The 25,314-nt window shown below is 35.8% G+C and overlaps 3 protein-coding genes across 3 annotated transcripts; all 3 read left to right on the top strand.

Moving 5' to 3' along the window:
* Positions 1 to 4,841: 4,841 nt before the first annotated feature.
* On the top strand, positions 4,842 to 7,225 carry LOC105682949 (odorant receptor 4). Its single transcript, XM_020850668.2, has 5 exons — positions 4,842 to 5,465; positions 6,014 to 6,405; positions 6,480 to 6,584; positions 6,724 to 6,879; positions 6,983 to 7,225. Exons 1-5 carry the CDS (start codon positions 5,045 to 5,047, stop codon positions 7,040 to 7,042), a joined length of 1,134 nt encoding a protein of 377 aa, XP_020706327.2. The 5' UTR covers positions 4,842 to 5,044; the 3' UTR covers positions 7,043 to 7,225.
* A 4,919-nt stretch (positions 7,226 to 12,144) lies between these two features.
* LOC105682955 (farnesol dehydrogenase-like) lies at positions 12,145 to 13,448 on the top strand. Its single transcript, XM_012395218.2, has 3 exons — positions 12,145 to 12,358; positions 12,571 to 13,011; positions 13,108 to 13,448. Exons 1-3 carry the CDS (start codon positions 12,227 to 12,229, stop codon positions 13,273 to 13,275), a joined length of 741 nt encoding a protein of 246 aa, XP_012250641.2. The 5' UTR covers positions 12,145 to 12,226; the 3' UTR covers positions 13,276 to 13,448.
* Positions 13,449 to 13,590: 142 nt separating this feature from the next.
* Positions 13,591 to 25,270, top strand: LOC112694831. The gene is made up of 4 exons (XM_025746172.2): positions 13,591 to 13,778; positions 22,336 to 22,407; positions 22,525 to 22,614; positions 22,701 to 25,270. The coding sequence occupies exons 1-4, from the start codon at positions 13,689 to 13,691 to the stop codon at positions 22,770 to 22,772; spliced, it is 324 nt and encodes a 107-aa protein (XP_025601957.1). The 5' UTR covers positions 13,591 to 13,688; the 3' UTR covers positions 22,773 to 25,270.
* The last annotated feature ends 44 nt before the right edge of the window (positions 25,271 to 25,314 follow it).

Genomic DNA, 25,314 nt, shown 5'->3' with positions numbered 1-25,314 from the left:
CACTAAAATCTAGACAAAAATATTATTTTTCAATTTGTCACTCACGTTGTTTAAAAAATTGTTACAAACATTGCATTGTTCAAAAGATATTTCGAAAATTTTCCTTGCTCATCTATTTATTGATGAAAAAAATTGATTTTCAAGCAAAGAATCGTTTCTTAAAACAATTTATTTATTGCTGAAAATCGCATTTGTTGATTAACAATTTTTTTCTTACGTTAAATATCAATATTAAGAAACCGTTTTTGTTTTAGAAATCATGGTTCCTATTGTACTTTGATATTCCAAGGTAAAAAAAAAAATTTTTAGTCCATTGCTTATTTGTTTATCTGATGAACAATTCGTTCTAAAAAAATTAAATTCTGTGTTCAATTTTTTTTAAATATGACAAAATCAATCAAAACCAGCCATGCGTCGTTAGCTGATGCAAAAAATGTTTGCCTATTGTTTATGAATTTTTTAATATTTTCTTACATCTAAGTCTGTATTTTCTTCGAGTTTCCCATCATTTTTATTCGAATAACTTATATACTATTTAATATACGACTACAATACTTCCAGTCTTTTTAATTTTTCGTAAGATGAGGAATTAAATGAGCTTTCAGCCGAAGCCCCACCCAGCGCCGGCCCTAGCCCTGGAGTACGGTAGAACAAGACTGTTTTCCAGCGCTCTTTAGTTGACGCTTCCACATTACATAAGTTTCATCTCAGTTTATGTTAAATAAATTATATATGCCAACTTTTTTAAAAATCATTTTTTACTGCAAAAATCAACACTTGTTGAATTCAAATCAAATTGAGTAGCTCTTATTATCACACTCCGGCTTTTTCAACCTTTAGAGGACCGGCATACGCCATTTGGCGCAAGGTCATTAACCTCTAAACATTTGACATTAATTTGGTCCGATGTCCGATGACTTATCAAATGTTTGGAGGTCGATGACTTTGCGCCGAATGGCGTATGCCGGACCTCTAAGGGTTCACTCAAACAAAGTTCCTACTGTTATATAATTGAACTAGTATTTAGTGTTAAGGCACTCGATAATAAAATCTGTTACCCATGTAGGTATTGTTGTAAGATAACTGAAAAATAACATGATATTACGTTATACCGATCTCAATTTAAATCGATTCAAAGAAAGTTTACCTTTCTTGCTTTTGCACTGGCAAATTTTGCAATCCAATCATCTTTAGGTATCAACTGAGCAATATCATTCTCAATTGATACAATTGCCAGGTTTGACATTCTTTTCTGAGCTATGGTCGATCTTAAGTATGTTTTTATTAGTTTCAGTTTGCTAAAACTACGCTCACCTTTAGCGACACTCACTGGAATAGTTTGTAGTATCTGAAAAGCAGTCCAAGTGTTCGGAAACAAATCGCACCAATCATTTTTTTTCAAGACATTGAGCACGTTTCTTGGTTGGCCTCGGTCTGCGTCTAAGAAATGCTTCAAGTTTAGTATTTCTTCAGCCAGATCCGCTCCAAAAATATCGCTGTGTGAATTATGTGTCAAAATATTTTGCAAATTTAAACACCATGGCTCTAATCCAGGCTTATTAATTGGTCGCTTTGAATCATACAAAAAACACCAAATTGCATTAAAATTAGCCATCTGTTGGAAACGTATTTCCAGTAAATTGCCAATTGTATCTATCAAAGAATAAAATACGGTGATCTTGAAATTTTGTTCTGAATCCATTGGAGTTTCATCTTGAGATTCATTGACGAACATTCTTTTTTTCCGTTTTTTAGTCCGTTGTAACATTTTTATTCTTGTTGATTCTGAAATAAAAATGGTAATAACATATTTGTATCAACATTTAACTCATTCCTTCAACGTCTGTTTTTAAATCTGTTCGTTATACTACACCGATAGAAGAATATGTTTGAATTTGATCAGATTTATTAATATTTGATAAATGGAATGTTAACGAACATGCTCTAGCAAATATTTATCAACAGTTACTGAATCAATTGTTGGAGAGCATATTTTTACACAAAAAAAAAAAAATTTATGAAGGTAGTTCCAACGTGGTATATTATAGTCAGACATTTAGTGCACAGACAAATGTTTTCATGACTTACTTACCCAAAAAAAAACGAAAAGTAATGAATGTGGTGGATACTTATGTAAGCTATATAGGAGTCGACTATCGACAAAACAAAACTCGAAAACCAAACGAATCACGCGTAAACGCGCGGTTACATTCTTTCAACTCCAAATCGACTCTAATGACTTGACTAGGCTCCAGCCTAATAATTTACGCACTTTGAGCTATTATTTACAACATTTTTGAGCAAGAAAACAGTTTTTCAAAGCTTACTAATGCTAATATCTTCTTAACTATCAAAGGTGCAATAAAACTACTCTAATTATCATCTGATATTCTTTTCACATCCATGCACATTCACTGTATAGTTAGGAGTTTTTGTGTTCTCATATGTTTTCTCACCCTGGGATCGTTTGAAACGTTTTTGTGGGGGTGGTTCACAATTCACAGTTTCTTCTTCCTGTGTTATATTTTCTTTGTCTTCTACATGCCCTTCCAATGTTTCGGCATATTGAGGTATGTTTAATAGCGCAGGACTATCGAGATGAAATTCATCAGGATATATGTATATAATAATAGCAGAAGTATGTAAATTATTAGGGTGGAGCTTTGATCGGAAGCTCATTCAATTCCTTATCTTACGGAGAATGAGAAGGACTGGAAGTGTTGTAGTCGTATGTTGAATAGTTTATAAGTTATTCGAATAAAAATGATGGGAAACTCGAAGAACATACAGACTTAGATGTAAGAAAATATTAAAAAATTCATAAACAACAGGCAAACATTTTTTGCATCAGCTAACGACGCATGGCTGGTTTTGATTGATTTTGTCATATTTAAAAAAAATTTAACACAGAATTATATTTTTTTATCACAAATTGTTCATCAGATAAACAAATAAGAAATGGACTGAAATTTTTTTTTTCCTTGGAATATCAAAGTACAATAGAAACCATGATTTTCAAAACCAAAACGGTGTCTTAATATTAATATTTAACGTAAGAAAATGATTGTTAATCAACAAATGCAATTTTCAATAATAAATAAATTTCTTCAAGAAAGGAATCTCCGTTTGAAAATCATCATTTTTATCAATGAATAGATGAGCAAGAAAGTTTTTTGAAATATCATGTAAACAGTGCATTTGTTCATAACAATTTTCTAAACAACGTGGAGTGGGTGGCTAGGCACAGGCTGTTTAAGTTTAGTTAAGTAAGTTTTGTCAAATTTCTCAAGTGACGCGATAACGCGTCTGGCGCCCCACAATCTATTAGTTTCCGTTTTTCCGTTTCTCCACTCCGTACCTATGATGAATTATTTCAGCGTGGAATCAAAAAGCGCACAGATGCATGTCATGCTGAAATGTACTTTCCACATACAGGATGAATTCGTTGAAGTGTGCTAAGTCGTTTTTTCAAAACGAAGGATTTCTTAAGGAATCATTCGGAAAAAAAATTGCTGAATTATGGAAGAGAAATTCGTTAATAGCATAAATTAAAAAATTTATCTGTGTCGAATAGGGGATTTGAGAGGAAACTTTTTTCCATCGAACGGGCACCCATATTTTGTATTGCAGATTCGTAATCCTGGAAAAAAAAACAAGGCAGCAAAAACATTTTTTTCTTAATCATCATTTTCAGATGGTGTTATACGAAATTAATTTTATTTTTATGATGGATATATTCTCATTAATTTTATGCGCAAAAAATGGAACTTGTGAGCAAAAAATCGCAGGTGTCAAGGAGTGCCTGAATTTATGCGAATTTAAGCTATTAAAAAATTCAGAGTGCCATAAAATTTTGAACGAGGAATCCATTTCTTATTGTTGAGAAAATGAGGAACCTCATTTTTGCCAATTTTAGCCCTCAGAATGCCCGTAAAGGTATTTCATGTACAGGCTATCACAGGGCAAAATTATACAAACATGTTGTTACGTCCGATCGATGAATTTGGAAGGGATCGTTCGCAAGTAGGAGTTTCTCTCGATTTTTCGGATCCAAGTGCACCTGGGACTCGAGACCAGTACAAGGATGTAAGTAGATGTAGTTGAAAATAATATGTATATTCCGTTTTCTGAAATTTCTATTGTGGCATGAAAGGAAAATACGTGCAAATATATTTACTTTTTTTAAGCAAAAGTACTGACTCGATTTCAAAAGTATCGTTCCATTTCGCTATCACGTTCACAAAAGTCATGTAATCATTACCTTATTAACATTATTCTGGTTTTAACTTGATGAAATTATCGCAGACCAACTCCAGAGTGATATGAATATGCCTATGCCAACACTTGCTTCCGTCAGAACGACATAGTACTTGGAAACCGATCGCTACATTTGGACGAAAATACATTTCGCCGAGTCACACATAGACTTGTAAAAGTATTGTAGTAATAAAATATTGACCGAGCCCCGCCACTCGAGGGATTTAAGATCGATCCATTAGAAATCATTTCTAAAATACAGTGATCCGATATTCCACGGTAACTCGTAACAACTGTAACTGGAAAACCAGTACTGTAGGTGCAAGTGTATTCTTTAACTGAGAAAAATTATACCTTGAACTACATGAAAAAAAAGTTATTATGCAAAGGTAGAAATACTATAAAGGTTTTTGTTCACCCGCTCGATTCACCGATACGTCTTGTTTGAAATTTTCCACCCCACGAAGCTGGGACGATACTCAATGCAATTCACAGCAGCCACCTATCTATGGGTCGTACGAGCCCCGCAATTAGATTCCGCTAGAAGTAACTGCCAGCTTTCATTCGTCTGCAGTGCTATTACGTATGCAGATATGCGCCATATGTTATCTACGTGATCTGATAATATCGAAATTAATGTCTTAACCACCACCTACGTTTTCCGATAATTTCTCGCTTACACCCGTAATTCCTGATAATTTTTCTTCGTCGAAGTTTGCGAGCTTCGTAGCTGCCTTATACTCATCCGGATCCAGCGTTTGCCTTATACATATTTAGAACCGTCCCGATGGACGAGTGTTTACGATACAATGTAAGCCGTTTGACGGCAATTGGAATTCTCGATTCAGGAGACAAGTGGAAGGCGAAATTAAAGATGGCAGTGTGCGTGATTAGTGCAGCGTCCATGTTCATCGTTTCAACCATCGATCTGATCGATCACGTCTACGACTTCGCTTCTGTTGCCGAAAACCTTTCTATTTTGTTAGTCGGTTTTGCAAGTTGGACAAAATTATTTATCATGATATACGGAAGGGATAAAGTGATAAGATTCGTACAAATCATCGAGAATCGGAAGGTGCGCGAAGCAACAACTGAAACTGACGACTCAATCATCAGTCAATATGACCAAATGGGACACAGATTCTCCAAAAGTTATGAATGGATAGTCAGGGGTGCCGGTTTTTTGATGTTACTGCCACCTCTGCTCGGTAATGATTCCTGTTTTCCCAATTTTCAGTCGTATGTTTACGAGGGATCCTCGAATGGAGCACTCTTGAAGTTTTATTTTCAAAATTTCAAGGCAATAGCTAGTCATGAAACTTTGACTTCGAACTCTTACTAGCCCAGTTGTCCACACTGTGAATAAACCTGGCCATCTCGGTGTGTCGAATCTGATAACACTGACGTTATTCGAACCATTTGTACAACCTTCGATTATAAAACTAGAGTTTTGTGCAATTTGATGCCCGCATATGACAACTGGCTACATTGTCACTGACGTCATTTACTGCGAAAATTTTCCTGAATTTGCGATCCTGAAAATTTTTAGAGTCTCGAAAACTTATTAACCGGATTAACGAGCGATAATTCACCCTTATCCCAACAGATCGAGATCTGTTGGGATGAAATTTTTCAGGATCTCTCCAGTGGCTTTGGTTTACCATGGGCAGCTCATCGGACAATGGAATGTTCCGAAACTTAGACTTTCGAGAGTGAGAAAAAGGGTTCCAAGTATGTGAATTACATTTTGTTTCAGGCTTTCTACTCGATGGTGAGAAAATACCTCCATTTCCTGCCTGGTATCCATTCGACGTGAATAAATCATCAAATTATCTGATTTGCTTCATTCACCAAATGACGATCACCTACGTGGTCGTTTTAACGTACGTGGCTTTCGACTCCTGGTTCGTATTCCTAGTTTTTCATGCTTCGGGTCATCTGTGCTTGCTGCAGGATTGGCTGGAAAATTTTACCAACTGTCAGAAAAATGACCGTCAAGCACGCGAAAAAATTGTCAGATCCGTGCGACTTCATCAGAAGATTAACCAGTTCGTAGCCGACGTTGAAGAGTTTTTCAGCTTTTCAAATCTCGTGCAATTCCTCCTCGGGTCAGTCGCGATCTGTATCAGTGGCTATCAAGTGATCGTAGTAAGTAGAACTTCGTGATATTTTTGAAAATTCAGCACGACGATTATTTTATTGTTTATATACATCCTCCCAAGACCAACAGCAACCACCAGCAGTATTTGAAACACATTTGCTCAATTATTGGGCAAACCGTACAATTGCTGATGATAAATTGGTCTGGACAGTTAATACAAGATAAGGTTGGTAAATCGCCGATGAAAATTATAAATTCTTCGGCTGTATTCGTAAAAAAATCTTTTTTTCTGATCATAATTCAAACGTAGCTGAAATTCGAACATCGCCGTATATTTGTACCGTTCATTTTTCGCTGCATTTCAGAGTTTTGGGGTGAGTCTCGCAGCTGCGAGATCAAAATTGTACGAGCTCGAAATGGTCGATCAAAAAGATATCTGTTTAGTAGTACTGCAGGCCCAAAAGCCGATGTATATCACCGCTGGCAAATTCTACCAATTATCTCTACCGAATTTCGCTACAGTAAGATGGCAGAATATATTTTTAACTTTATATTAGATAAGTGTACCACCGGCTAAACTCTCGGTGTACATAAAATTTTGTGCACAAAATTTTTTGCATCTAGCTGATGAAGACCTCTATGTCGTATTTCACCATGCTAAGGAGCGTTTCGGAGAAGAACTAGAGCACCTGGAAGTTGATTCTCGTGCCATCGAACTCGAACGTCGGAAGACCGATGTTGATCGATTGGCAATTTTTCCCACAATTTTGCCTGAAATATATGGATGCACTCTGACGCGAACAATGTATGTACACATACCACGAAAATGAACATCACGTAATAAAATCACATCGATTTTGCTTCGTATCGAGTTTTTTTTTATTTGCCGCTGAACGACTGACTCACGATTTTTTGATTCTTGTTGAACTTTGACAGAGATAGTTCATTTTTTCAATGTTCGTGTGATCGAAATTTTGCGGTCAGATATCGGAAAAACGAGCGTGATAACCCATTTCAAAAATCTGCGTTATTGTCATTCAATTTCCACAAGTTGGAATCATTCGATTATTTTTGAAAGTATATTTCATCTCATTCTCATCCACCTTTGCTCTAATACCGAACACCTTGTTCACGACAAAAGGAACCCATCAAAAAAGACAAAACATTCTATCGCTTCAGATGTGATTATAGTGAAGAGGCACATTGGGCAGCAGATACGTTGCTCAGAATTATTTTTTTTTACTGAGAAATGATTAAGTAAAGCCGGTAAAAAAATGTTCACGCAGCTCTAACAATAAGAGCATTCCCTACAAAAGTGAGAAAAGAAAATGTCAAAACAAGGATTGTTTTATCGCAATGCTGGTCGCAAAATAAACACTTCTACAACATGTAAATTTTGAGACCTTATCGTTTTTTGAAACGTTCTCGTATCAACATAAAATAGAATGGAGTGAAAAAATTCATACTGCAGATAACTCAAGGAGAAGATACATGTAGACTCACGAGTTTATGCCGATTTTGATTAATTTTATTTGCAAAGAATTATTCATCCGGTGGTTTTGAAACTTGACGTATGGTTCATTTGTATTTTTGACTATTCAGAAGCTTTTTTTTGCAGCGCAAGTTGTCGATTGACGTGGGTTGTGACGGCTGTTCTATTGATCTGAGATAACCACAAAAAAAAATTCCGAGGGTTTAATAATGTTACGATTTGTCAGTGAGCTTGAAAAAGCATGAAAAAGGCAAAAAAATTATGGATCGGAAAAAAAAATTTATTATTCGGATCTCAAGTGAATTTCCTTAATTATTTTTCCCCAGAAACACTATTTTTTCAACAAAATTTTCAAAACGCCCCGTAATTTTTATTTTTTAATTCTTCTATTCATTCCACAGGGTTTTACATCATTCAATAAACCAATCATAAAAGTCAGCATGTTCCAATAAATCGTCGGTCAATAAAAATCTATAACTGAACGGTGAGAATCACCTATAACTTGAGAAAAAAAATTCTGTCGATTAAAGTCGAAGGGTATCGATATGGAATAGTATACATGATATTATTTATATCGAATTTCGTCAAATTCTGTGTAAGAACGTTCGATGTTTAGAATGTTTCACACACATATAATATAAATTTCAACGTAGTTGGTTTACCAGGAGGATCCAGATCGCCGAGTGAAAGAATTCGCTCTCGTCTTATACGCGGATTCTCTTGCAGTAGCGAATTGCGAAAGTAATAATAACGCTCTGTAATGTAGTAAGTGAGGCTTCGATCTATCTGCCTCCGATATGATATTATACAGCACGGATTATCAGGAGCGTCGTTCAATACAGATGGTGCATGCGGTATCTTTACAGTTCGAGTACCAAAAAGTTCACTAAGTTGCTAGTTTTAATCTGTCTCAGACGCGCTTATCTGTGAAAAACTTACACAAACTTGCAAATTATCTAACAAAAAATGCAGTCGTTAAAAATACATGATTACAATATTTCATATCCGTGTATTCACTCCCAGGCGATTTCATGTTGCTAAATCAGTCTGACTTTATTTCAGTTTCTTCACAATCTGCAGACCGATAGTCCTCAAAGAGTAGGACCTTTAGTTTTTGACTTTTTTCTGCATTCTCGTCTTAAAATGAGCAGAAAATTATCGAGATATTCAAAATTAAAAAAACCCTGCAAACTCGCAATTCAGATACATGCTTTTTTAGGGGTTTCGGAGATTTTTTCCCCCATTTAAAATATCATCGAAAACTGAATGAAAACCGTACGGGAATATTTTATTGATTCCAAATTTTCGACGTTCCTTTTTACGTTGTTTTTCAGTTTTATTAGCATTTCATACGCCTAATTCGACAGGTTCAAAAGACAATGAGGTAAATGGCGACTCTAAATGACACGAGCCAGAAAATTTGAAAAATATATTTTTTCGCGAATATTTTTTCATGAGCTTCAAGCGTTCCACAAGCTTGCGTGTTGATTTGTTTTAGATTTTTCCTGGCTGAATACGGGTTCAAAAAAAGAAAACTATCAAGTAGTACAAGTGTCCGTGAGATGAACTATTGATGACGAAAAAAACTTTCTGTCCGCCATTTTTTTTTTTTTCTCTCTCCAATATTCACAATTTGTAAAAGCGCTCCGTACGAAGTAGAGATCAACCGATTTCTATGCAACATCGGTACTACAAACTTTGTAAAAAGAAAAAAAATAAGCATAGAGTTCATGAAAGAGAATGGATCTAGAAGAATATTTCAATAAATTATGCATGAACTGCTTAATTCATATATATGTATATATATATAAATTAACAAATTAACACAAAAAACCCACACCTTATTGGGGAAGGCGGAGCAATATGGCGTACTTCAGGAATCTATTAGAAAAAAAAAATTAAAAAATTCGATTCAAAATGATGTTCGAAGTCCTTCTCGATCATTTTGAACAAATTCGTACAAAATTTTTGGGGTGCCCCATTCCACCCTGCTACCCCATATTGTTCCCCTATGTAGGTATACCATATGTATGGTTATACCACAAAAAAATTCCAAAAGATATTTCAGATCTATTTTGTGCAGAAATTTCAGTAGAAGTCTTTCAGTATCCTGACCTTTGAATCGGAGTGTAATCATATTTACAAGCTGAATTAAGAAATGGAAGAAAAAGAAGTAGCGGTAAATCTGACTAATGTTTTTACCACAGCAGCTGGTATTCGCGATAGCGGCGATAACGCGGTGTCCGCCAGTTGAGCACATAACTGGATTATGCACAACATACGTACAGCGTGGCCAAGAACTGAAGGCAAAAATTTGAAGCGGCTATGGAAGGGGCCGAGCTGAGTGAATTCACGCGTATAACGTGTGGTCCCCGAAGTACCATTTCCAAAATGGCGACCTATTAAAAAGTTGCACTTTGTACCGAAATGTAGGCAACCCAAGCAAGCCACGGAAGACAATGTGCCGTGCTTGAACATAACTTATCGCTGACGGCAATGTTACGTTTATAATAAAAATCAACGACAAAAGTTTTTTCAATTTAAAATTCTATTTAAATGCAAATAATAGGTGTTACATGCGTGAATTAACTCAGCTCGGCCCCTGCTATCGCCCCTTGAGATTTTTGCGCTTAGTTCTGAGACACCCTGTATATTTTGTGCCCGTATGAGGTATTACAGTATATGTGAATACATGATTCTTCACAAACATATTTTTCATCATTATTTACTCAAATAGAATAGTTTGAAGATTATCAGAATTCAACAATGATACAATGCAGATATAACAAATCAACTACTAACAACAATTGGGACTTGTCACAAGATCATTCAAATTAAACAATTATTGAATTAGGAGGTAAAACTTCCTCGCCGAAATTGAATGTTAGATAATCGAACGTGTGAGAAATTCATCATGAATTACATTTCCTACCATTAGAAAAGCTAAATAGTGATCCCAAATTTTGTTTGTCGAATGGGGAAAAAACGTTTTTCATTTATTTATTAATTCCTTACGGAGTTTAAATGCAAATAATTAAAATTTGCCTGATGTGCATTTAATTTATCTACTATTATTGCTATGTGATTTTGAACCATAAAAACATAAATTTTCCATCGACTCTTAACGTTGACTCAAAAGAAATTGATTCATACCTTTTTAGATTTGATCGACTCGATAGTAAAAGAATTGAAACAGCCAAAGTTCGATTAATAGCATCCATCAGACTCCAATCCAGAGAAAAAAAAAAGAGAAGAAAGGTCCGTGTACAAGGATTTCGTTTGCGAATGCATGAAGGAACCTACGAATGGAGCAGTCATTTTGAATGCGAACGACAGAAAACTTTGAATAAGCTGGTTAGGTTGAGTCAGGTTAGCCTGGATGAATTAGTTACTTTTATATAGTCAAGCTTTTCAAATTCCTTCCCTATCTTACATTTGATGAGTTACAATTAATATTTTCAAACGGTTGGTGTCCGCCATTGAAACCGTACGAACCGTTGATCTCAAGAACCCGTGGAAAAAATGAGCATTCGAGGTCTTCCGAAAAATGCCATACAAGGCAACGTTTTAGATCAGGTAAAAAACTTTGCAAGAAAGCAGTTCATTTACGGAAAGCAGTGCCTAAAAACCAATCCAGAGGAGTAAATTCTGTAAATTCTACTGAAATTAACGATTATCCTGATAAAACGATTCTTTCAAGTTGTTATTGATTAGTGAACGAAAAATACTGCATTATTTTTAGATCAATTAGGTTGGAAAAGGCATTTTTCATTCTCACAATCCTAGATCGCAAATTCTTCTGGATTTAAGTATTTCACATGGTTTCATGTTATTTTCGTTTCGTTGCACAATAATAAATGTTATTCCGGATTATCTGATGCCTTCTCTTATTATACCAAACAATGAAATCAATCGCTATTTTCATACGTGCATTTATACGCCTGTTTTGGTTCTGCGGCGCACTTATCCTCGAGGGTCACGGCTTACGTTTGGAACCCTTGTTTTCAAAGTTGATTTCAGGACGAGTGTCGGTTTATCTGTAACTCCGAAGATGAAACCAACTACTGACGCGTAAGTTGCGTATCTCTTAACATTCGAACGGCTGAAGAAGCAGTTCGGTATAATCAATCGATAAAAATGTCTTTACGGAGCGTAATTGTTGTCGCTGTAGAGAAAAAGAGAAAAAAATTACTTAAACTAAAGAGTAATCGTGCTATTAAGTTATTAATTCACCCGACCTCACTTATCTTAGGCCACATTCGGTTTGGTATAAAAGCTCCGCTCTGGACGAGTAAAAGCATCAGCCTTCTGAGGTAACTTGACAAGTTCACACTTAGCAGCAGAGCAAAAACGACAACCACCACCCCCAAATCAAAATGGATCGTTGGAACGACAAAGTTGCCCTCGTCACCGGAGCTAGCACTGGCATTGGCAGGGTCATCGTCGAGGAATTGGTCCGCAAGGGCATGAAAGTGGTGGCCCTTGCTCGTCGCATCGACAAAATCAAGGTAACTTCTTCACCGTTTGCGTATTCCAAAAAACCGTAATTTTTCCACCAATCTATGGATACTACAAAACCAATATCGTCAGATTACCACGGTATACAATTTTGCGAAACCGATAAGAAAAAATAGTCGCAAGGAAAGTGCCAGGCTCCATTGAACGGTCGGGCAGAAAATTTGAGGAATGCGATTTCATCCATTGGTTTTGATGTTTCTAGGTCTACGCTGACGAGATCAAGAACTTGACAGGAAAGCTCTACCCGCTCCAATGCGACCTGACCAAGAAGGACCAAGTGATGCAGTCGATGCAATGGATAGAAAAGAACGTTGGTATAATTGACGTTCTCATTAACAACGCCGGTATCGATTGTCACATGTCATTCATGGAGAGCGGAATAGACGACTGGCAGAAGACGTTCGACGTTAATGTTCTGGGACTTGTTGCGATCACGAAAGAATTTTTGATGATGAAGAAGAAGCACGGAACAATGGACTTTGGCTACATCTTCAACATCAACGACTTCCGATGCTTCAGCCGCTACATGGGCAGGGACCACAAGATGTCCCCTGCATACATGGCCAGCAAGTGGGCTCTCAGGGAAATCACGAGCATTCTTCGTGTAGAGCTTTGTGAACTTCAATCCAAAATCAAAGTTGTCGTAAGTTATAAAACTTATCCTCATTCCTCATATTTCTATTTGGTTATTTCTCAATCCATTTCGACGTTAAAACTCTCACCACTTTTTCTTCCACAGAACATCGCCCCTGGATTGGTACGTACCGAGATGACTATGCGGGACATGAAGGGCCACATCGCTCTCGAACCACGTGACATAGCAGACTCAATTCTCACCGTGATGTGTGGCCGTGACACGGTACTCATCCGTGACATGACCATCGTCTCCCCACATGAACTCTACTGAGCGTCCAAAGGATGCACCGAACAAATCACAGGACTAACATTGCGATAAGCTGTCTACGGTAGAAACAACGATAACTAGAAAGAGAGCTAATATCAAGTGTATTTCATAGTGTGGAATTGTATCGCCATTTTTTCAAAAAACGAAACAATAAAGTCTGTGAGCTTGGCATTAAATTCATCGAATTTGATTACCTTTAAATCCAATGCAGCATCTATTCATAGTTATTGCGTGCCATGAAATGCGCTGCGCACTTCCACCGGCGAAAACAAACTTGCAAAATCGAACGATTCTTTTTTGTCTTCCTCAACCATTTCGCCCCGTTGAAGTTGATAGTTTTTATGAAAATTATTTTCACGGATTAACCAGCCAATGTTTAACCAACGACGCATTCAGTTTCTCAAAATCTTATTGCGATGGATCCCTCAACTGATCTGGTGTATTTGAAAAAAATATTAATGAGCTCGCATGCACATTATGAAAATCCACATACCGAGGCTATGACGGTAAGTGACAACCAATTTGATTGAAGTTGCGTTGAATAAACATCTACTTTTTCGGTATAAATGGCGAGACAAGGACAACTGAATTTTTGTTTCTCTTACGGAATACTGTGCTATTAATTTACGAACCAGCTAGAGCGGAAAATTCTGAGTCGGGGCTCTGAAGCTAGAAACGATCTGAATTTGGGTTCAATATATAACATTTTTTTGTACTCTGATTAGCGGAGATAGAATGAATAATATGAAATTCCTTTTTTATTTATCTTGACGGACTCACCACAATGTGAAAATCCATATTGCTCAGTAGGAACTTTTGTCCCTAAAATCTGAAGAACTTTTACGAATAACATTTTTTTGTACGACCCTACTTTGGCAAGTACAGTTCAAATAGTTTTATTCATATGGGTTATGTAGTAGATTAAGATACACATGTCAAAATATCGTTACGAAATTAGGAAAAAATCACATGCAAGACCAAAGAGCGAAAACCTCAAAGATTATCGTCCGCGTACAGCTAAACGAGGACGGCAAATTTTCAGCCGCGTTCAAATCTCTCGTGCAATACCAATTATTGTGAAATGATAAAGTGAATGAATATTCCCAAAGAAATTTGTCGAAAAAAACGAATATACCGATGTTTCTGGGAGTTGGCTACCGCAGAGTGTTTTGGAGACCCTCGTTATAATTTCCCGATACTTAAATCGTTGATTCCAAACAGCGGTTCAAATCCCAAGAATTGTCGGATTCTCAAAAAAAAATTCTTAAAATTTCAGAAAATAGGTACCCTTTGAAAACTGAAAAGTGACTAGCAATAAGAACGACAAAAAAATGTAAGCTGCTGACAATTCCTACCTGACTTGACCTAATTTAACCTAAGTTTAACTTGCTGAATCAAGGAGCGCTTTTTCAAATCTTTTAAATCCGACCTCAGATTTTCTCGATGTTGATGTTACGCGCCCTGAGTTGGTGTAACCAATCCAGTTGCAATTTTCCTGGAAACCTATAGATATTTATGTAATCTGTAATCCAAAAGTGCTTTCAAAGGAATACGCACATCGAATGCTGAAAATATGTTGAAAGCTATTTTTATTTGCGGCCAGATCGATGTAAATGGTTCGATCCAAAAATTACATCCCACAATTTACGAGTACTAGTAGTGTAATTGTTAGTAAAAAAAATTTCTGCTTGTTGCAAAAAAAAAAAGTTGACACATGAAACTTTTTGTAGCTGTAGCACCAGGTTTCATGCCATCGCAACAGGTTCAAATCTAAATTCGAAATACCTACTTATGCAAACCTTAAAATTGCACTGCATATTTTTTTATCGCGCAAGTTTTTCGGTCATATAATTTGAAAATACTGCTTTCGTCGAAATTGCAGTAGAGTTGGGATCTTTTTCGGCATAGTTCGTGGGGAAAAAAATGGATCTCACCGAAAAATTAATAGAAATGATGTAAACAATATATCGTAAATTTTCTATATGTTTCAATTTTATTCATATGAAAACAATTTGTAGAATATCCGAATCCGAAAACCAATAATCTAAACTTTACGATTATCACACTCTCGCTTAAAATTAGCACATGGTATTTTTTTAGTATAATTATATATATGTACGTATAATAATACTCCGGTAATTGTATGGTCGAACCCTGAGTTGGACCCCCGCACCTCCAATGTCTTTGAAATTTCAATATGTAATAGAGTTCGACACGCCGAACAAGAATATACCTATATCCATACATGTCGGGTGCGGAGAATATAAATAAACGAAGTTTCTGCGCTTTAAGAATTTAACAATTGGTCAAATATATTGTCAACATTTCAGAACTGTAATTCTTTACTTCATCATCCCATCCTTGCAGGGCGTGTGGGTCTAGGGGAAGCAGCTAACAATAAGACTATTAGGTGTACCAAGTAGCCCGGCGCACCACATATTTCCCCTTGGTCGCCCCATAGTTGCGTCAGGACTGTATACAGACGCTCAAATAGTGAAAGACCTCAAACTATATATCTATGTATTATACTATTACTAATACTAATCCATACCATTATGTAAAGCTGAAGAGTTCGTTTGTTTGTTTGAACGCGCTAATCTCAGGAACTATGGTTCGAATTGAAAACTGTGTTAGTTAGTCCATTTATGGCGGAAGATCATAGGCTGTATAACATCATGCTATGACCGATAGAAGCAGAATATCAATAAAAAATGTTGCAAAAACGGGAAAATGTATTATGAATGCGAGGCCGGATCAGCTAGTTACACATATTTGTACAATCACGCATAATGTGTACTTTGAGGACGTCATTATTTGAGCGTCTATAGACACAATGTTGACAGTACAGCAAAGAGCGAAACAGGTGGCCCGGCACGGTTTTGGTATGCCTAATCGGGTTCCTACAAATTTTCGACATGAAAAAACTATGTGAAGTTATGCTTTCCGCGCCCAGCGTAGTGTTACAACCAGTGAGCAAAGATTCACAAACAATCTCGCAGTTTATTGTGAGTGGCGAGCTAAGCCTTCAAAGATCAGTACGGATTTTATTGTTTTTCATACCAATACAAACCCGTATCACGACGACGGCGAGCTGTGTCGAAGTAGACCATGCAAAATATACAGGAGAAATATGTAGTAAAGAACGATTTAGCCATCGTAGTCTAGTCAACATGTACCATTTTTACGATTTTCAGTTCACCTTCTCCGAAAATTATAATCCAGGTGTCATTCGATTCGGAATGACACCTAGAAACTTTTTGAAAGATTTCGAGTGGTGGGACAACAAATTGCAAGAGTTATTACCAATTTGGGAAAAAAAAAAAACGGGGTCTGGTTCCTTGCGAATATCTCAGAAACTATTGCAAATATCGGAAATCGAAAAAAAGATTGTTCGAGAGCGGGAAATTTCCTACGAAAAAGTGAGTTCCACGTGCGCCGACCGATTCGGCAACTTGAACAAAAATCAATCAGTTTCACTCATCAAATAATTGAATGAAGAAATCAAAAAATTTACATACCTTTTGGATACTTAAATGAACAATAATCCGTTGGGAAAATCTTTTTTCCCCTATTTTTCAATCGGATGTCTTTTTCTTGATGAGGTTTTTTTCTACAAGACACAATTAAACATACATGCCAGATAATTCTTAAACTAGGAACCTAGATTTTTTTCAATGCCTGGAGCTATGTTTCAAAGACTTCACAGGAAATCTCCGTTGGAAAAACTGAAAAATTTTGATTTTCCACTTTTTTATCAACATTCTAAGGCATGAAAAAATTCAAATCATAGATAAAACGACAAAAAAAATCCCTTTTCTCAAATATTACGATTACTTCGAATTGTTACCACCAAAATCTAGACGAAAACATTTGTTTCAATTTTTCACTCACGTTGTTTAAAAAATTGTTATGAACAAATGCATTGTTCAAAAAATATTTCGACAAATTTTCTTGCTAATTTATTCATTGATGAAAACAATGATTTTCAATCGGAGAATAGTTTCTTAAAAAAATGTATTTATTGCTGAAAATCGCATTTGTTGATTAACAATTTTCTTCTTACGTTAAATATTAATATTAAGAAGCCGGTTTCGTTTTAAAAATCATGGTTCCTATTGTACTTTGATATTCCAAGGAAAAAAAAAATTTCAATCCATTTCTTATTTGTTTATCTGATAAGAAATTTGTGATAAACAAATATAATTCCGTATTAAATTTTTTTCAAATATGATAAAATTAAGCAAAACCAGCCATGAGTCGTAAGCTGATGCAAAAAATTTTTGCCTGTTCTTCATGAATTTTTGAATATCAAGTCTGTATTTTCTTCGAGTTTCTCATCATTCTTATTCGAATAACTTATAAACTATTCAACATACGACTACAACACTTCTAGTCTTTTTTATTCTTCGTATAATAAGGAATTAGATGAGCTTTTAGCCGAAGCTCTGCTCTAATAATTTACATGATTTTTTACCATGGAAGCTGCCATTTTCAAAATTTAATTTTGAATGGAAATTTTTTTTATTTTCATGGAAGTCCTACGGAGTCTATTCTTTATCGAATTAACTGTCAGTGATATCTGTGTCGCGTCGCACCGCGCTACTTGTTTTCGAAAAAAAATATTTCGGACAAATGCCGAAATACGTATGGGCCTTTTTGCATATGTAATACGTGAACAAAGTTCCGTTTGATTTAACAAATACGCAGTCATTTTTTGTCCGGTTTGACATAGAATTGCACATTAAGTACTGATACAGCTGCGCTCATACTTATCGATACTTATCGACTCTCAAAAGTTTTATTGCGCAAGTTCCTGAGCTTTTATTTGTAGCATGCAACCAAATGGAATGATTTCAATAATTTTTAAATGAGTTAGAATATAATATTGAATTATTGTTTACCTCTTCGATGTTGATGAAATTTCACAGGAATGTAATATGTATTGAATTGAGTCGAATCCTTAAGCAATAATTCGTAGAAAAGTTTAGTTTTTGAAATACACCAATTTCATTTTCATATAGGTGATTACTTTGGTTCAGCTGTTTCATCTTTGAATTGGATCAAAAAGAAGGTTATTATTTATTCATAGATACTATCGAAGCAGAGTTCATGCAGCGGAGTCATCGTTTTTGCTAATGTTTTCAAATTTTTGTTATTCTTAATAAATCGTAGACTTATTGTTAGTACATTCCTATAGTAAGGCTAAGAGATAATGATACATCACACCTTGCGTAGGGGCCTCGCTAACCTTTGTTGTATCTGTTGTTTTTAAAATATACTGTATATTGTAGACTCATCATATTTATAAGGCGAAGATTTAACGATATTGCCTTGCTAATCTTTTCTAGACTCGTTATTTTTAGAAGATTGTAGACTCATCAGATATTTAGTAAGGTGATGATTCAGGCGAAGAACGTGAATGCGTGAGCTTGTGGATTGTATGGTCATGAGTTAAATTCGAAAACTGTAATAAAACAAATCTACTGAAAGTCACTCATTCTACGTTTAGTTGCATATAGCTATACATACCAGGGTAGGGCGAAAAAAAATTATTTTTCTTCTTAGCTTGGGTGTAGAATTTCCGGCTTATAAAGAAACGAAATTTTTCCTAAAAACAAGTATTTTTCTTTCAATATTTAGAGGTTACCTGCTAATTTCAGAAATAAAAAACAAATTGCAATTCGCGATTTCAAACCAAATTTGTTTTTCGACTCATAATCTTCATAACGTTCTTATCATCATTTCGAAAATGTATATCTCAAGAACTATGTTGATATTTCCACAACTTACTACTCATTGGAAATTTGAATAGAATTCGTACGTACATACATATTCTATCGCGTTCCTAATGCTCAAAGGTCGTATCAAAAAAACACAATTCTCAAATCATCTTAAATATGACTAACATACATGAATATATCTGTAGGAAAAACAGAAAAAAAAAAACAATTTTTTGAGATACACTCTTTTGGCTTTGAGAAAAAAAATTCTTGAAGCCGAAAGGTCATTTTCAAATGTAATTCATTATTAGGCCCAAAACAAGAGAAAAACATCACAAAAGTAGTTACTCCTCAAACGTACTCCTCAACTCAATTTATTTGAAAAAATATTTATTCTAAAGAAAAAACCATGAAAATATGAATTAAGATTAGCATGAAATTACCTGCAAATTATGCACGAATTTTCTCATTCTACTAAAAAAAACTAACTACCAGCTTGCAACTTAAATTTAAAAATTCGGCGTAAATGGCATAAGGAAAATTGAAGCTCAAAAATTTAAAATACATATATCATAATTGATCAGTAATCTATTTTTCCAGTAAAAAAAGCTTATTTTTATTTTTCTTCTGTACAATGTTGTCGTAGTTTGCGTGATCAGGTATAATCGATCAGAATTTATTAATGGAATGAATTATAGATCGAATTGGAATCGTATCAGCGAAAATTTTTTTTCTCATTTAAATAAATGTTTTTTCAACTAAATTGAGTTGAGGAGTACGTTTGAGGAGTATTTTTACTACTTTTATAATATTTATCTCTTGTTTTGGGCCTAGTAATCATTGCTAATAAAAAAAAGTTGTACGCCCTTTTGACCGTAAGAATTTTGTTTCTTATAGCCAAAGGGCGTATCACAAAAAATGGTTTTTTCTCGGTTTTCCTACAGAATCATGTATTTTACTCACATTGAAGTTAATTAGAGAATTTTTTTTTTCTGATACGCCCTTTTAGTAACGCGATTTTATTAACATTGGGTTTGGGGCTATTGGGAAGTCTTACCCAATTAACGAAATGCAATATCAATTCACTTTACGCATAGAGAACATACGTGATGTTCACGGCACAATATATCGACCAGAAAACTACTCCAACATTTCGGGCATATTACCAATAATTTAAATGTACATACGCACCAACTATATTGTATCCCGTTTCTTCGAACAACATTGACAACTTGGGCGCATATTCCTAATGAGTTTTTTCTACTACGCCTTCCGGTAATCGTTACTATCTATATTTTTACGAGGGTCATAAGCTCGGTCGTAAACTTCTCTCCGTGCATATTAAGGAACACGGCCTTTCTATCGATAAGTTCAATTACTGCCATCGACTTTTTCAATCCACTTTAGACAAGAGGTGGGGTTATGAGATGAAACTTTCAGGGTCGAATTTGCATATTTTTATAGATCTTCACCGATCACGTGGCGCACGGGAATTGTTTGGTATTCGACGAAAATTTCGCAAAAGCTGTTCCGCACGATAAGACTCGAAACACATATGGACCGATGAAGACAGAATTCCAAATTCTTACAATAAGGTTATCGGTTATAATTCAACGAAAATCAAATTTCAATCCTGAGTCATTCGATGTTACAATTTTCCGTATTTTTGAACCATCGAATACTAATATCGCTGTCTGCTTTTACCTCCGGAATAGACTAAATTTTGTTTTTACCAAAGTGATGATTTGGTTACCGGAAAAAATGATTAGAAATATTTAATAAAATCCATTTTTGATGGATTTTCATTCCCATGGTCAATCTGTTAATGCAGCATCCGTAATCACGATTCTTTGTGTTTAAAAAATAGCGTAATTATTCAGTTGCGGTTATTTTTTTTAATGTCAATTAATTGTGCGACTGAAACCCGAAGGATGCGATGCAACTACATAAATCTAATTATATTCAGTTGTTAGATGACCAGTGAACATAGAGTGTCACGTTGTGAAAAACATGTAATGGGGCTCGTGAAAAGGTAATGATCGATAGGATTTTATGGAACCGAGGCAATATTCTACATACATTTATGAGTAAACCCATCGATTCAACCATATGTATTACTTCAGTTCAGTCTTGGCTCTATCCGGTAGCAGTCGGATTGTCGGCAGTTTTATTCGCCATGGAACGGTCTTTTGAACAATCAAGATTTGCCAGTCGGGTTGGAAGGAAAATTAAACGAAGTTTCGACCCCATTAAACTTTGGGGATTTTCGAAGCTGTTCGTTTACTATACATTCAAAGTTTGCGGTCTTGCACCGTTCGAATTCGAAAACGATCGATTCTATGGATGTGGTTGGTTGGGTTTGATCTATCCAATTTTTTTAAACGTCACTTACACACTTGTGGTGTTAATGAAAGAACAAAAGTGGTTCAGTAGTTTGGCCTTGACGAAATCAATTTCACGTTTAATAAAGTTTAATGTGTTTGCTAACTCTGTGCCGACCGTTTTTAGTATTCTTACTTTTCTGATTCTACGCAAAAAGTTTGTCCGCCTAGGGAACGATCTCTACGATTTTAGTCAAGATCTTAAAATTGCCGGTATCGTCGAGGCGAACGACAAATTTATGAAAAAATCTATCGCGGTTATTTTAACGACCATCGCCACCACTGGGATGATGGCTGTCGCGAACTACTTATTGTACGTTGATTGGGAACTTTTAAGGACGATAGTCGCCTTAATGGAAGACCTGATCATTCTGGCCGTTGTTCTGATGTTTACGCTAACTTTGTTTTTGATCGAAGAACGTTTCAAACTTGTGAACGAAAAATTATTCAAAATCATGGAATCGGCTCGAGAAACTTTCTCCGAGCTTCCCGAAGATTCGCAACAACCAAATTTCTCCCGAATCAGAGAAAGGAATTTCACGTCTTGCGAGAGACGCATCTCCTACCCTGCCCGCGTTCGTTTGATCGAAGGTCTGCACCGCCAACTTTGTTGCCTGCTGAACAGAGTTGTCATATTATTTTCCGGTCCGATTTTTCTGATAATAATCAGAGATTTCCACCTGATGACGTATATTAGCTACCTTCTGTTTGTCTTCGTTCGAAATAAGAAGTTGCTTACAAAAATAATGATCGAGCCGACGCGCCTATCGTACACTGTAGCTCAAACAGGCTTAGCCTGTATTCTTCAATTATTTAGCATCGCTCATTGCGCTGTGAAAACCAGCCGACAGGTAAGATGTCTGTGAAACAATCAAGTCGTATTCTTTCCCCTTATCCGAGAAGGTTCGAAACTTATTGTAGCTTACGGACTATCCGATGGACTCAATAATTGATCTTTTCAGGCTGGAACGACGAAAACCATTCTGACCAAGATGTGGGCGAAATTCCCGGAAGTGCCGGATCTCGAAAATGAGGTACGTAATCATCGAGTCATTGATTTCTTGGAGAAAATAACATTTGTGATTATTTCAAAGCATCTGCACGCCAAATCATACCAAAAATTTTTCGCCGTGTGATATTTTGTGTTTCAGTTCATCATTTTCCACACTCAACTGTTGCACAATTGGCACTACATATCAGTCTTCAATTTCTTCCCTTTGGATTATTCATACCTCTACAAAGTGAGGCAATCTGAATGATTAGATAAAGACGAATGATAAATGTCAGGAAGAACGTCAAAATTCTCATCTATTCATCTCTTTCACAGGGTTTGTGCGTCATGATGGCCTATTTTATTTTGATGATCCAATTGGAGATGGTGACGCTGAATTCAAACTGAATATTGTGAGTCAAAGTAATCTCTGTTTCCAAAATTGTGAAATTTAGACGCCATAGAAGGTCATGGAACATCCTATAAACAACAACATGTAACACATCGAGAATCTAAAGTCGTCAGCATGCAGCTAAGATAAAGTAAGATGGTAAGATGCATTTCAGTTATAAGACCAAGTCGTAGAATCGACAATAGCAAAATTGGACAGCATAGAAACCAACGAAACAAAGTGGTTCAATTTTCGAAATCATGTGAGAGGTCAGTCTATGAGCCTTGTACAAGACCACATCGAAGTTTGCTTCAAATTATTACAAAATTTGATCCAGGAATATCCTGTAGAAACCTAGTTTCCACGAACAGCTCTCCACAAAATATCCTAGAGGTAAAAATATTCTTTACCAAACAAATTTTCGGTAGATCGATTGTTTGACTTTCGGCATGGAAGCCATGTACGATTTGGTTTCGATTTTTGCCAGAACCAATGATTCAAATTTGTCAAAAAACGAATCATTTTGGTTGATGATATCTTATTTGGACGATTGACTCCATATCGCGGCAATGCAAACGTAAAAAACGCAAATCTTTGTAAGCTTAAATATTTTTCTCACGAAAATTCATCTCATCGTACATGCATGTATTGTATGTATGTATGTACAGTAGAACCGTCGATAACCTGGATCAATTGTGACCGAACCCAGTCCGGATTTTCGAACAGAACCAAGAAAAATTTGCTTGAGATCATAACAAAAAAAAAAACTTGCTAAAACCGTTGTAATGATTCACTTCAGTAGTTTGATAATTGAAGCAGACAAATAAAACCATCAAACAATTTGAATTCATATTATATTAGATTAATGAAAAATATACATAAGTATAGGTACGCACACAATGTAAGTATGTACAATACAATACATATTTATGTATTCATGTATTTGCTTGGAATTGTTTTTATCAACGGAATGCAATCCGGATTATGGGCAGTCGACTGTATTTTCGTGCCTTTTTCCTAACCTCCCTTTCGCCGAATCGCAACGTCTATCCCGCACTGCATTGCGGTTGACCGCAAGAGCATCGCATTGGATTTATCAACCAGTGTCGCTGAATTTGAATCGTCAGTTTTGCACTTTACTATGCGGTTGTGTTTTATTGAATTCAACTCCGCTATCCCCCATTCGGGGAATGCTATTTGTGTGAATAATTAAATCTCATCTGCGAATAGCAGCTTGTCGGTAATCTACATTCGACCAAAATAAAGGGTGAACCTCCGAAAACGTCACGTTACGTCCAAACCAAAAATATGACAAAAACGGATATTTAGGAAATGATCGAAGCCGGTCGCCGCAATTAAGTACTCGTGAAATTGTTTGTTTGTGAAACATATAAATTAGTGGAATAAAATTAATCATGTGTGTATGAAGTTACGGTAAATTATTATACACTACTGTAATGATTTATCATATTCGATCGATTTTATAGAGCGATAACGATTTTGGTCACATGAGGCAAAGTAGTTTAAGGATAGAATACATTAGCATTTTCTTCAGACATCCGACGAAGCTTTGTTGGAAGCCTTAGCCAGGCCTATAAAATTTTTTATCCTATTCCCCATTCTCCATTCGTCAATGTCTTGAGACATGATCAATTTGTATGTCAACGTCCACCTTTCTATTTATTTCCTAGTGACCTTCCGGTGTCGGTTAGCCAACAGAGCTGACGAACCTCGCCAAGCTAATAAAATGTCTAGTAAACATGTACCATTTTTACGAATTTCTGTTCATCTTCTCCGAAAATTATGATCCAGGTGTCATTCGATTCAGAATGATACCTAGAAATTTTTTAAAAAATTTCAAGTGACGGAACAACAAATTGTAAAACTGATGAACAATTCAGCGAAAAAAAAAACGGGAGTTTGGGTCTTTGCGAATATCTCAAAAACTATGGCAGATATAAAAAATCGAAAAAAAGATTCTTCAAAAGCGGGAAATTTCCTACGAAAAATCCCGCCTCCCGAAACTCCACCGCCATTATTTATAATTTTAATTTCCAGGCGAAAATAGGGCTGAAAACGGGTGAAGTTAGTTCAGCGCACGCCGACCGATTCGGCGACTTGAACAACAAAAATCAGTTTTCCCCCAATTGTTCAATCAGATATCTTTTTCTTAATGAAGTTTTTTTTACAAGTCACAACTGAACATACAAATCCAGATAATTCTAGAAATAGGAAGCTGAGATTTTTTTTAATGCCTGGAGCTATGTTTCAAAAACTTCACAAGAGATCCCCGTTGAAAAAAGTGGAAAATTTGTATCGTCATACGAAAGGTTTTTTGTGTCATGTCTTTAGATAAAAAACATGCGCCATTAGTCAACGTGTTTTATGCATCGTGTGACATACTTGTTGCTTCGGCTGTTATTTTTACCGTACTCGTATCCGCATTCAGAAGTGATAGAATTTTAGAAATCGTTAAACGAATGCGTGACATCAATTATGAGGTAAAAATATTGAAAATTATTATTCTCCACCTCATCTCAACCTGTTTCCTAACAGTAA

Source organism: Athalia rosae, chromosome 5, assembly GCF_917208135.1.
Source record: "Athalia rosae chromosome 5, iyAthRosa1.1, whole genome shotgun sequence".
NCBI lineage: Eukaryota > Metazoa > Arthropoda > Insecta > Hymenoptera > Athaliidae > Athalia > Athalia rosae.
The sequence above is the reverse complement of the archived record's forward strand: the minus strand, read 5'-3'. Positions and strand labels throughout refer to the sequence as shown.

Bases quoted from the DNA above. Each gene is read 5' to 3' on its own strand.
- LOC105682955 (XM_012395218.2), top strand. From the start codon at position 12,227: ATGGATCGTTGGAACGACAAAGTTGCCCTCGTCACCGGAGCTAGCACT. The intron at 12,359-12,570 runs GTAACTTCTTCA...TGATGTTTCTAG, and splicing joins GTCGCATCGACAAAATCAAG to GTCTACGCTGACGAGATCAA. The intron at 13,012-13,107 runs GTAAGTTATAAA...TTTCTTCCACAG, and splicing joins AATCCAAAATCAAAGTTGTC to AACATCGCCCCTGGATTGGT.
- LOC105682949 (XM_020850668.2), top strand. From the start codon at position 5,045: ATGGACGAGTGTTTACGATACAATGTAAGCCGTTTGACGGCAATTGGA. The intron at 5,466-6,013 runs GTAATGATTCCT...ATTTTGTTTCAG, and splicing joins GTTACTGCCACCTCTGCTCG to GCTTTCTACTCGATGGTGAG. The intron at 6,880-6,982 runs GTAAGATGGCAG...TTTTGCATCTAG, and splicing joins CTCTACCGAATTTCGCTACA to CTGATGAAGACCTCTATGTC.
- LOC112694831 (XM_025746172.2), top strand. From the start codon at position 13,689: ATGGATCCCTCAACTGATCTGGTGTATTTGAAAAAAATATTAATGAGC. The intron at 22,408-22,524 runs GTACGTAATCAT...TTTGTGTTTCAG, and splicing joins TGCCGGATCTCGAAAATGAG to TTCATCATTTTCCACACTCA. The intron at 22,615-22,700 runs GTGAGGCAATCT...TCTCTTTCACAG, and splicing joins ATTATTCATACCTCTACAAA to GGTTTGTGCGTCATGATGGC.